This window comes from Zootoca vivipara, chromosome 3 (genome assembly GCF_965207765.1).
Source record: "Zootoca vivipara chromosome 3, rZooViv2.hap1.1, whole genome shotgun sequence".
Classification (NCBI taxonomy): domain Eukaryota; kingdom Metazoa; phylum Chordata; class Lepidosauria; order Squamata; family Lacertidae; genus Zootoca; species Zootoca vivipara.
This window is the reverse complement of record NC_142586.1, coordinates 17,120,171-17,133,034: the sequence shown is the minus strand read 5'-3', so window position 1 is coordinate 17,133,034 and position 12,864 is coordinate 17,120,171. Positions and strand designations below refer to the sequence as shown.

General features: G+C 46.0%; 1 protein-coding gene across 1 annotated transcript in view; it reads left to right on the top strand.

Moving 5' to 3' along the window:
• Positions 1 to 1,252: 1,252 nt before the first annotated feature.
• The window catches only part of SDC1 (syndecan 1), a 31,946-nt gene continuing 20,334 nt past the window's right edge, over positions 1,253 to 12,864 (top strand). Inside the window, exon 1 of the mRNA XM_035110015.3 lies at positions 1,253 to 1,449. Coding sequence (XP_034965906.3) covers positions 1,381 to 1,449 — 69 coding nt within the window. The 5' untranslated portion in view covers positions 1,253 to 1,380. The remainder of the gene's footprint in view (positions 1,450 to 12,864) is intronic.

The window sequence follows — 12,864 nt, the reverse complement described above, 5'->3', positions numbered from 1 at the left end:
CGTAAATAAGCAGCTCACGCGAGACACAACAACTGCCATGCTTTATTTAGGAGCACTGAATATGCGCTGTTGCTGCCAATAACCTTACATCCATCTCTTAGCTCCAGTTATTTATCTGTTTGTTGCGCATTTAACAGTTACCTGACAGCTGAGCTGGCACAGCTTTCCTCACAATTTAACCTCCTATCCAAAGAGGCAGCTTTTCCCAAGCACAACACACTTGGCAGGCAACAACCACCACAACATGGCAACCTAGCAAGAGAGATTGTGTTACCATGAGATTTCTTCTCCTCCAGCCAGGTCTGGAGCTTCTGCACCTCTAGAAAATCCACTCTGCAGAGCATGGGAAGGCACCCAAAGAGATATAATTTGGCACTGAATATTTGGCTTTTTTTGAGTGCATCATAATTTGGAATATTTTAATGTGGTTTTTATTGGATTGTTAAAATGGAAAATTTAATAAATATTTTTTTTTTAAAAAAATAGAAAATTCACTTTGCAAGTCACCCAAACGAAGGGGAATGTTTGCAAAATCCACAAGCAAAGGACGCTGGAGCAGAAGCTGGAGGGGAGGAAGGAGCCGCCTCTTTTGCTAGACGTGACTTCGCCAGCTTTCAAAGCCCTCAGAAACCGGCCCGTCTTGTGGGGCCATTAAGGAAAGCGAACTCTCCAGTCGCGCATGGCAACAAGCCTCCGAGCTTGGTCTCACTTCAAAGTCCTCCTAAGCGCAGGAAACAAACGAGGGGCACCCCGAGTCGCGCGCCACAAACCTGAGGCGCCTGCAGCCTCCGAGGCGTCGAGGCTCCCTCGCTTTTCCTCCCGCCCTCAGTAACTCCCTGCTCTTTTGTTCGCTTCGCCTTATTGTTCCCAGGTGCTGGAGACCCACTCTTTTACCTTTAGCGTTTTTTGCAATTAATTGAACGCACACAGGGACCTAGGGACCGCGTAGCCGGGGCGGGAGGGGGCGGAGGGGACTTTGCACACATGCTCGTCCCAAGCTATTCTCCCCAAAATGCACGGAGCCGTCGGGGTTCGAAGCCAGGGTTCGGCGGCCCACGTGACCCGGCTGGAGGCGAAAGCGAGGAGGGAGGGGACCTCGGCGGGGCGAAGGAAGCTCTCCTTATGGTCCGAGAAGCACACAGGAGGGGGCGTGGCGGGCGGGCCGAGGGGCGGCGCCTCAGCCGGCCCGGGGGCGGGGCCTGGGCTCTAGGTGAAGGTTAGATTTATATCAGAAGGCAGAAGAAGCTCGTCCTGCTCCGTCTCGGTGCGTTTTGGTTCCGCAGCCGCCGGTGGCGAGAAGGCAGCGAGGAAGAAGCAGCAGCAGCCGAGGGTTTACCTGCCTTATCTACCTACCGACCTACCTACCTACCTACCTTCGCGATGGCAAAGGCGGTCAGCGCGGCGCGGCTGCTGTGCGCTTTGGTCTTTTGCTCGCAGGCGCTCTCGGCGGTGAGTAGGCAGCGCGGGAGGCGAGCGGAGCGTTTCCGAGCGCCGCCTGGGCTCCCCGGCAGGGAGGGAGGGAGGCAGGCGGGGATGCTTGGCTTGGCTACACGTGGTCGGCGGAGAGAAAGCCCAGAGCTCCGGTGGACTCGGGAGCACTTTCTTTTTCGCGGCTGCCCAGTCCTCCTCGTTCCCCTCTCTTGGCCTGAACTAAGAGGGAAACGCGGGACCTCCCCCTCCCCGCGCGCCTTTTCCTTCCTCTGCCCTGCGCTCCCGCGCCTGGAAAGCGGTTCCAGCTGGTGTCTTGGGAATGGTGGAAACACCGAAGCGCCTTTTGCCTCCTTCCTTACACATCCCCCTCCCCGCGCCGTCCGCCTCCCGGTGCGCCCTCTCCTTTCAACAGGTTCTGGGGCGCAGAGCCCTCTCGAAAAGCCCAGCTTAGCGGGGTTCAATAATAGCCTATTGTGTCGGCGGGGGGATTCCAGAGCCGCGGCTGCCCCTGAAGGCTTTAATTCAAACCAGACCATGGAGGCTCATAACCTGATTGGAATTTTTCTCCCCTCCACCTCAAAGCGCCTCTCTCTCTCTCTCTCTCTCTCTCTTTGCCGCCCTGCTCCTTCTTTCCCCCTCCTCCTCGTCCCTCTCCACCTCCCTGTTCTTAGCCGGATATTTGCCTTGCTCTGGGAAGCGGCCTGCCCGCTTTGCTCCCTGTTTTTTTTTTTGTGTGTGTGTGTGTTGCTGTTTTTTTTAACTCCGAAGGGCAGGTTGCAACTCGGCTACCTAAGCCAGGAGTTGGCACGCCTTGTCCCCCTTAACGGCGGCTCTCCCTCTCTCCCCTCCCCCAAATAGTTGTTCAATCATACTTTTTTTCTTTTTGGTGTGCAGAAGTCCCCGGTTCTCTTACAGGGGCTTCCTTGGAATAGGCTGCTAGCTGGAGAAGTAGCAAGCAGGCACGGCGGGCTGTGCCAGTTCACACGTTACAAAGCTTCTCTGTGGGAGGCGACTCTGGAGGCGCTGATGTGCCATCATGGGTGGGGAAGTTGAGACACATGGTAATCCTACAGATGATGTGTGAAGGACTTGAATTTTTTTCACATGGAGGGGAGCAAGGGTTTCTGGAACTGAGGCAGATGGGTGCAAATGCACTTTTGCTAATTCATGCCCCTGTAAGAACTGAAAGGATGAGGTTGCTTTTGGAGTAGGCAGACTTCTTCCTATATGGCCTGGGGGAAAGAGCGCTGACAGAGCCACCACAATTACTTAGTCTTGCCAAGTAGATCTTGGGAGATGTTTTGTGACCAAAGTCATCCACACAACTTTCTTGCATTTCCCTAGCCATTTGACCTGAGCTACCATTGGCTTTGTTCCCAAGCGGTGTAGAATCTTACACTTCTGAAATTATAATATTCCCAAGCAAAGTAGATGCCAAGGTTGCAGGTTCGATCCCTGTGTGGGACGACTGCATATTCCTGAATTGCAGGGAGTTGGACTAGAGGATCCTCAGGGGTCCCTTCCAACTGTACAATTTTATGCTTGTCCTCATGACTGATGGTGGGGTAAAAGAAGAGCTTCTCACATCCTTATTGAGATGCCTGGATCCTTAAGATGGAGCTTGAATTTTGTTTCAAGGGTCCAAATAACAAGGGGCAGGGCTCTGGTTTTCAAAATGCCTGAAACAGCGGAACTGCTCAACACCCAAGCTTGAAGGCAGAACACTAATAGGTCTTCAAAGAGATTCTCTTTCTCTCTCCCCCCACCTTTTGCTTGCACAAGCAAGAATTTTCTCTTTTATGCCTAAATGAAGTAATATCCCTCTCCCCCTCCTTTCTAAGATGGTTTAATCAAATAGTTCAAGTACCAGCTGATAAAATGACACTTAAAACTAGATTGCAGACAGGATAGTTCTCAAGAACACTTTTTTCCTAGTGTCGGACAGGATTAAACTTAATGATTATCTTGGTCCCACAAGTTATAATCAAAAGAGGGCATAGATAGTTGTTGGGTACCCGCAGCTTTCTGCACTGGTGGCTCTCGGCAGATGCAATACTGCATGACTTCAGAATCTGTTGGCTTCTTTCTGTGCCTCATGTGACTCTAAAAATCTGTTTCTATGGCTTGTGCAGTCAAAGCCTGTAACCTGGGTTTAAAAGCTTGAACGGACATCCCTATCTTCATAATACCTGATGCTTGCTGTTCCCTGTCATGGGCCACTTGACACCCCCTTTGCCTATTTACATTGCACAGAGAATTGCATCATCAAAAAGTTTTAAAATGGCACTATGTACTTTGAATTGAGCAAGCATAAAGTTCCAGGCAATCATTCTGGATACTTGTACAATTGCAACAAAACTAAAGACTTTTTTTTTTTTGGCGGCTATACATCCGAAGCAAAATAATGAGTTGTCTGCTTTGAAAATTACAACCACAGAACATTAGTGTGTAAGTGAAAACAGACAGTATTCAAACTCTAGAACCTAGAATAAATCTTAATACTATCTTCCCCCCCCCCTGAGCACTGCACCAGCAGATGTCGCTACTGAATAAACAATGCCCGTCTTGTGTCTGCCACTCCCATAGCGTCTACTTTGACAAATCTGGAAATTCACATGCTTGTACTTTTACAGCATGTCTGTGTCCTGTGCAAAATTTAATTTGTTTCGCTTGTACAATCTTAAAATTGATCTGTACCATTGCTCAACCAAGGCAGTAAGTACTGTAAAGAGAGAGAGAGTGAGTTTGGTGCGTGTGCTCTACTGACCTGCATGCAATAAAACACGAGAGCCAATGGTTGAGCACTGGTGGTGCAAATTTCAGTCTGAACATGACTCAGTGTAGGTGAGAGCACATTTTTCCTTCTACCATGGGTGGTGGCAGTGGCAAGGAAAGTGCCTCTCTAGCAGGCCTTTTTTTTTTGAAGTGGCTTTTAATTACCTAGCTAAGTGTTGCTTCGACAGTCTTGGAAGTCTGCTGCGTCAGTTTTGAATTAGGCATCGTAATGAGGAATCTGGAGCACTGTCTTTTCCATCTGTGCTGTGTCACTTTTGACTGAGGATGTGAGCAAGCTGCTTGGAGAAGTGTGGTCAACCACCCTCAACCTGCATTCTTGTCATCTTAGAAGTAGCTGATGGAGATTGACTGGGTCTAGAGGGTGAATAATGCATGACTGCAGGAATGGTAGGGTAGAGTTCTCCCTTGCAGAAGGAACTGGTGGGTCTTTTCCGTGAGCTGTTCCTTGGCCAGTGAGGTTCTCTTATCAGCTATCACACGTGTCACACAGTGGCGACTGTCCCCTTTGTGGTGGCAGCCCACCTTTGGGTATGCTTTGAGGAAACCGATTATCTTGGCCCATTTCAATTTAGTTTCTGACCTGGCCATGGCACTGAAACTGTCTTGGTTGATAATATTTGTTGGAACAGAGATGGAGGAATGTGACCTCCCTCCTTGTTCTTGACCTTCTTGAATGGTACTGAGAGGTGGGTGAAACTGCATTAAAGTGGTTCAGCTCCTGCCTTCAGGTCTCTTTTGAGAAAGGCCTGTTGTTCAGGGCAATGGGGATTGTCTCGTGACGTACTGCAGGGCTCCATCTTGCCCTCTATGCTACATAACATGCTCACATGTTCCCCATGGGAACCGGCATCAGATTTGCCATGTCAATCTATAGCTGGTTCATCAGCTTCGACTTCTTTTGAACTTCCTGCTAGATTATTGCAATAATGCTCTATCTTGGTCGGCCCTTGAGGACGATGCAGAAACTTCATTTGTTTCAAAACACGGCAGCCAGTTAATTGACCACAGTCCTATTTACAGTTCCTAAAACCAGCTGCACTGGTTGGTTGCTACTTTGTTTCTGGGCCTAATTCAAGAGGTTTACATTGTTGAGAGCATGAATTCTATATGTTCACATTTAGAGCCTTAAGTGACTTGTGTCCCAAATACTGTATCTGAAAAACCACCTTCCTACCTTGATGTTTTGACACCTGAGATAAATATATATAAGATGCACTCTGTTGAAATCAGTTAAAACAGTTTTTGATGATGATGATAATGATGTGTTGTAACCCCATGGGTAGCCAGCAGCATTAGCCAGATGTTGTTGAACTGCAAGTCCCGTTGTCCCTGACTGTGTGCTATGCTGGCTGGGGCTGAAGAGAGTTGGAATCAAATACTGTATCATCTTGCAATGCATTATACATAGGGCTACCTCTGAAAACGGTGCAGAAACTTCAGCTGGTGGGCAATTCAGCAGCCAGGGAAAGATGGTTTGAGCATATTACTGTACACTGCTGCCAATTAGTTTCTGGGCCCAATTCAAAGTGCTGGTTTTGACCTATAAAGCTGAGGAACCACAGTAGCCCAAGGACCACCTCTCCCCATGTGAACTACCCAGACTTTGCAATCACCATCTGAAGCCCTTCTTTGTGTGCTTCCTCCATGAGAGGTCCAGAAGGTGGCAACGCAAGAAAGTGCCTTTTCTGCAGTGGCTCCTTGTTTGTGCCATGCTGTCATGTTACGCATTTTGTATTCTCACTTTGCATCTTTCTGTTGTGAACAACCTTGGGATCTTGGGATGAAAGCACAGTATACAAATTTAATAAATAATAATAATAATTATAATAAAAACACCTGGAAGGCAACAGGGTTGGTTGCGTTAATTGATCCCTCTGTTTGCCATTTTGGCAGGTTGCATGAAATTTCTCTCTGCTGATCTGGCAGAGCAGGGTTCATTCACGCATGCAGCTCATGACTCAGCAGAGCAGGCCATTGTGATAAGAACACACATATGTTAACTAGCTCTTAGGATCATTGGTGCCAGTACTATTTACATCAAGTTAGAAGTAATAAATCTGGAGTCTTGCTGTCCCCAAACTGCTTCAAGGGTTAAGCTCTTGGCTTGTAGAATGCACATCTCGAACAAGTTCATCTGTCAGAGCCATGCCACTTGGCAACTGTGGGTTAAACCACATGTCTAGGGCTTGCCGATCAGAAGGTCGGTGGTTCGAATCCCTTCAACAGGGTGAGCTCCCGTTGATCGGTCCCAGCTCCTGCCAACCTAGCAGTTCAAAAGCACATCAAAGTGCAAGTAGATAAATAGGTACTACTACAGAGGGAAGGTAAACGGCATCTCCGTGTGCTGCTCTGGGTCACCAGAAGCGGCTTTGTCATGCTGGCCACATGACCTGAAAGCTGTACGCCGGCTCCCTCGGCCAATAACGTGAGATGAGTGCCGCAACCCCAGAGTCGGCCACGACTGGACCTAATGGTCAGGGGTCCCTTTAGCTTTACCTAGCTAGACTTGACTCACTTACAAATCATCCCCATTTTAAGTCGCCTAGTTTCAACTCTAGTTAGGCTTTATCAAAGAGCAGGGGATGATTTGCTGAAATATTGTGGAGGCTCCTTGAATGTGATCCTGCTTCTCACAGGAAGAGTCATGCCCACAGAAAGTTGACTTCCTCCTGCCCATTCAAGTGGACAGATAACCTGGCAAAAGGTCTTAATAAACGTACTGGAAGTTTAGTTGCTGCCAACCCTTCAGACTCCTCCTACTCAGTGTTGGGCAACAAACTTGCCTCATTTATTTACTGAGGGAGATAATACACCAACCTGTTCTTCCTTGATATTGTTTATATGTAACCTGGCATACTCATGGCTTGTCTTTAAAATACAGTATGTTTGTCTTTAAAATACAGTAAGTATGCCAGGATTGAGTTTTGGGCTCTGAATAATCTTTCCTGTGATCAATCAGTCTCTCTCTCTCCCCCATTTATATTTGCATTTGAACATTCCCACACTAAAATCCTTACTTGCTGCCAAGCAAGTCCATTGATTTCTCCAGTGAAGTGCCTTTCCTGTAGAGTGGCCTTGTTAAGAGTTGGGTTGTAAAAAAATAAAATGGGAAGTGGCTGTGAATCTCTCTCTCCCCCCCACTGCCCCCTGCATTCTGAGCTTCGTGGTGGTTTGAGTGAAGGTGAATTTAATTAGCAGAGGACCTTAGTAAGGAAAGGTGGTACTTTTCTAGTGGCACCATTACCTGGGTATTGGGTGTGGTGGAGGCCTCTTTAGACTTTGATCCATCTCTTTTACCCTTATGTAGGCCTATATAGCCTTTCCTTGTATTTCCCTTTAAAACATAATTTCGACTGTAGTGGTGACTAGACATTTTATAGCTGCCCAGCTATACAGACTGAGTAGTGTTTGAAACTGAAAGACTCCTTACTGCTGCAACCTTAATGAGTCTGAAATGGTTAGATCTGTTTTACCTGGGAGTCAACCAAGAAATCCAGTACAGTATTGCTTCCTTATGGACAGAAGAGATGAAGCAGTAAAGTTCTACCATTTTGGTAGAGAGGGAAACTGTCCTGGCGCTCTCTGGATGCAGAACGACAGCTTCCCCTATTCCTGACCAGGGTGGATTTGATTTAAATCAAATTTCTTTTTTTGCCCATAGGAACACATTAATTAAATTTCAATGCATTCCTATGAGAAACCGTGATTCGCAAGACGAATTTTTCGCAAGATGAATTCGTTTTGCGAGTCACCCTCAGATCGCAAGACGCATTCATCTTTGCGAAAAATTCGTCTTGCAGGGCATTCGTCTCGCAAGGTACCACTGTACGTATAATCTGTGGGTGCACCTGGGAAATTGAGTTTAATAATAATAATAATAATAATAATAATATATACCCCGCCCATCCGGCTGAGTTTCCCCAGCCACTCTGGGATCCCAATTGAGTGTTAAAAATAATACAGCATTAAATATTTAAAAACTTCCCTAAACGGGGCTGCCTTCAGATGTCTTTTAAAAATAGGATAGCTGCTTATTTCCTTGACATCTGATGGGAGGGCGTTCCACAGGGCGGGTGCCACTACCGAGAAGGCCCTCTGTCTGGTTCCCTGTAACCTCACTTCTCGCAATGAGGGAAGCGCTAGAAGGCCCCCGGCGCTGGATCTGAACGATGGGGGTGGAGACGCCCCTTCAGGTATACAGGACTGAGGCTGTTTGGTTGAAGCCAGTATGAGTTACCTTTGATTTGGGGGAGATCACTGGATAATAAACAGGACTTCTGAAAATCTGGATGAATATAATAGTGCAATGGAGAACATACTGCAAGGCTTGTCCATCAGTTTCAGTAGAATATTAAAGGTATCTCTATTAAACAGTACTCCAGTCCGCAGTGTTCCAGAAGCAGCAGGGGAAGAACTTGAAACACCCCATCAAATTCTGTTTCTTTAAAAAAACAAAACAGGTTCCTGTGTGGAATGTGGGTACAATAAATGACCAAATTGGTTATTCCCCTGTCTTCATGCCTCCTCAAAATTACCCCAATTCTCTACACTCTCAAGAAATGAACTCTTCCCTCATTCTTCAAACCTTTGTTGTTGTTTAGTCGTGTCTGACTCTTCGTGACCCCATGGACCAGAGCACGCCAGGCACTCCTGTCTTCCACTGCCTCCCGCAGTTTGGTCAGACTCATGTTGGTGGCTTTGAGAACACTGTCCAACCATCTCGTCCTCTGTCGTCCCCTTCTCCTTGTGCCCTCCATCTTTCCCAACATCAGGGTCTTTTCCAGGGAGTCTTCTCTTCTCATGAGGTGGCCAAAGTATTGGAGCCTCAGCTTCAGGATCTGTCCTTCCAGTGAGCACTCAGGGCTGATTTCCTTAAGAACTTTACAACTCCAGATTCTTCCAACCTTCTTCCTTATTTTGCCACAGTGCAATTGCAAACTTATAACAGCATAAAACCTTTTTAGCGATTGTAGAAATGGCAGTGGCATTGCACTTCTGCAACTTTCATGCTCGTTTAAAGGTTAATTTCCCAAGGGTTACAGACGGAGCCTAACTCGGTCAACAGTTAATTAGAGAAGAGATCGAAGCTGCTTAACTTAATTGGGAAAATAGTAGTTTAGGGAGTTCTGCACACTTGACATAATTCTGAGCCTTCATATATGCACCCGTCAGTGTATTATATTGTATTTGTGTGGTTAGCAACATGCCTGGCTGATTAAATGGTAACACACTCATGCTACTGTGTGGCCCAGGGTTTCCCAAACTTTTGCATCTCTAGCTGTTTTTGGCCTACAACTCCTACCACCATGAGCTAGCAGGACCAGTGCTCAGGGATGATGGGAACTGTAGTCCAAAAACAGCTGGAGACCCCAGTTTGGGAAACCCTGGCATTTTAAAGACTAGCTGATTGTATTATGGCATAAAAGCTTTGTGAACTATAGTCTGCTTCATCAGATGTGCCTGTGTGAAGTCTCGTCTTCAGTTGCAGGCATACAACTCGTAAGGGATGAGGGGAGATTTAAGTTGTAAGCAGTAGGACCAGAGGGAGCTGAAAGGCATGGAGTACAGATAATGATTATTCAATCAGAACTAGAATGTGTTCCTGTAAAATAAGGTCAGTGTCCTTTTGCAACAGCAGTGGCTAACTAGCAAATCAGTCAGTTTGGGATTTTCTGTGGTGGGAGGTGAAACAGTTGCCTTTATACAGACTCAAATAAATACAATTCAACTTTGCAATTTTGTGCTGATGTCTCCTTTTGAAATAAATTGCTTTGTTCAACTAAGATCAGTAGCAGAAATTCTCTCCTAGTCTATGATACATTATTTTTAATGTCAGATTTGTGTCTATGAATTCTTTTCTATAGAGACTATCCTGTTGTCCTGTGGAACACAAAAGGACACTGTTGGCAGGGGACCTAAACAGAAGCTGTCAAGAGTTGGTGAAAGGAACAGTTCAATTGATGAATGGACACTTTTAATTTAATGATTCTCTTAGTAATATCACTGTATGCCTGGCAAGCAGGCCCAAATTTTCTGAAGTGTGGGGTGTGTGTGTGTCTTGCATAGCATAACCCAGGTGCCTCAGAACAATAGGTAGAGGGTTACTTGGAGCTTGAAACACAAACACCAGCATGTACTTGGTGTCTTCCAGCCAACAAAATGGCATCATAAAATAATTACATCTTCATATGACAGTGTGGTAGAAACATACCAATCTAACAATGCTGGCTTTTGTGTTCCCCAGTAAAGTTGTGTAATTTGTGGATTGGATTAGCCTTTCTGTTACCTTGAGAAAATGTGCAAGACTAAAACTCTTGAGAAATCTCAGTATGGTAAGCAGAATTGCCACACGTTCTTGAGCTCCAGGAATGGGAGTTTCCTGTCCTGTGTAGATTGCCTTCATGCAGGCCTGTTTTTAGTACTATCATAGGGAGCCTGATTTTAGTAGCTGGGAGTCCCCGTGCTCCATGTTCTCCAAACATACCTCATAGTTGAAAGCAAATGTTGTAGGCTGTTGGCTAGGAATGAAGTTTAGCTCAGATTTGCACCTAGGTGAACTGGTTGCAAGACTTCGATCGCCCAAACTTTATTTTCTCAAATGCTCAAAAATTGAGCTTTTGGGAAAGGAAATCCAGCAGTGTATCTAAACTCATCTCATCTCCTGGGATTTATTTCAGCCTGGATGTTGTTCCATGTTTATGCATTTGTTTGCATTCTTTTTTTCCATCTTACAAGCCACCTTGGGGATGCTGACTTGCGCCGAAGGCTTTTATTAAAACAGTTTGATGGTTTGGTAACATGGGAAGAGAAAGACCACTGTCAATTACAGTCAAAGCTAACTAACTTCCTGGTTCAAACGTGGTGGCTATATGAATCATGGCTTAGCTAATCCTGCCCCCTGTCCATTTTTAATATGTAGGGAGGAGAAGAAAGCAACTCTGCCTGAATGCTTATGAATCTTGAAACTGTCTTTATAGTCCCATATAGATGAAGAGTCTGTCCAAAATACTGTGTGCAGGTAACACCAATGCATGCTGCTTAAATTATAAAGGGTTTGCCCCATCCTGTTTTGATGGGAGTGAATTCCTACATCAGGCATCCCCAAACTTTGGCCCTCCAGATGTTTTGGACTACAATTCCCATCATCCCTGACCACTGGTCCTGTTAGCTAGGGATCATGGGAGTTGTAGGCCAAAACATCTGGAGGGCTGCAGTTTGGGGATGCCTGTCCTACATAGTCTCCCATTAAAAAGTGTGATCTCCAGCTGCTCTTCCTCAAAACAGGAAAGCAAAAAGAAAAAGGATCAGGGATATGGTTTGTCTTCCCCTCCCGCACCCTTTTTCAGGAAACAATGTTTGATAGCTTCTAGTGAATGAAGTCTGATTAGTGAAAACTATAGAAAGCACAAGAGCAGCGACTTCTGAAACCACCTCTTTTTTGCTTGTTGTGACTGAGCACAATGCCTCTTATAAGGAGGGGAAATTCTTGGGAATATTGTGTGAACAGTTGAGAAGTAAAGCATATACTTCTGACTACCCTACTCTAGACACTTCCATTGGTATTTGCCTTTGTGTGATCTTCATAAGGTAGTGTGACTCTTTAGCATACTGCACAGCCAAAGCATACAGAGTGAGACATAAAATTGGGGGAGAGCACTCAAATGCAATCAATAAAGCTCCACGGAGCATCCTTTATCATGCTTCCTTAGTAATATGAAATGCTTACAGGAGCAAAAAATAAATTAGTAGTTGTTTTTAAAATTTGATATGGGGTATCTAAACCACAGAGCCTAGGGCCTGCCGATCAGAAGGTCAGCGGTGCGAATCCCAGCGACGGGGTGAGCTCCCGTTCTTCAGTCCCAGCTCCTGCCCACCTAGCAGTTCGAAAGCACGTCAAAGTGCAAGTAGATAAATAGGTACCACTATGCTGGGAAGGTAAACGGCGTTTCCATGTGCTGCTCTGGTTCGCCAGAAGCGGCTTAGTCATGCTGGCCATATGACCTGGAAGCTGTACGCCGGCTCCCTCAACCAATAAATCGAGATGAGCGCCGCAACCGCAAAGTCGTCCGTGACTGGACCTAATGGTCAGGGGTCCCTTTGTCTGAGAATTTGTCAGGGTTAAAGTCTTGCAAAGGAAACATTGGTCATGAAAGCACCATTTTAGTCCAAAGTTTAGGCTACTGTACTGAGCAAACTGATAATACCAGTTTCTACCAATAACCAAAAATCAGCTCTAGGCTGCAACACTCCCACAGTTGGAACTGCTAGGCATTGTGGGAGTTCAGCTGATCTAGTTTGGCATGAGATAACCCCTAAGGTGCTATTGGATGATCTAAAGATTGTCTAGCAGGCAGTGCTTGTTCTTTTCTGATGTAAGCCTGTTTAGACTCGATGGTGAAGCACCTTCTGGCTTCTAGGAACCTTTTGGCTAACTTGGCGTAGAGGCTTTCAACACATTTGATGGGAAGTGATTGATAAGAGGCCTTGCACTCTACCAATTCATCTGACAAAGCAGACTAATCTATAAGCATTCTAGCTGCAAAAGAGGAGTCTAAGGTGACACACAACTCCTTGTTATTGGAAAGTTCTCCTGCACAGTATAAAACTCTTGATGCCATTACAAATTCTGGACATGTA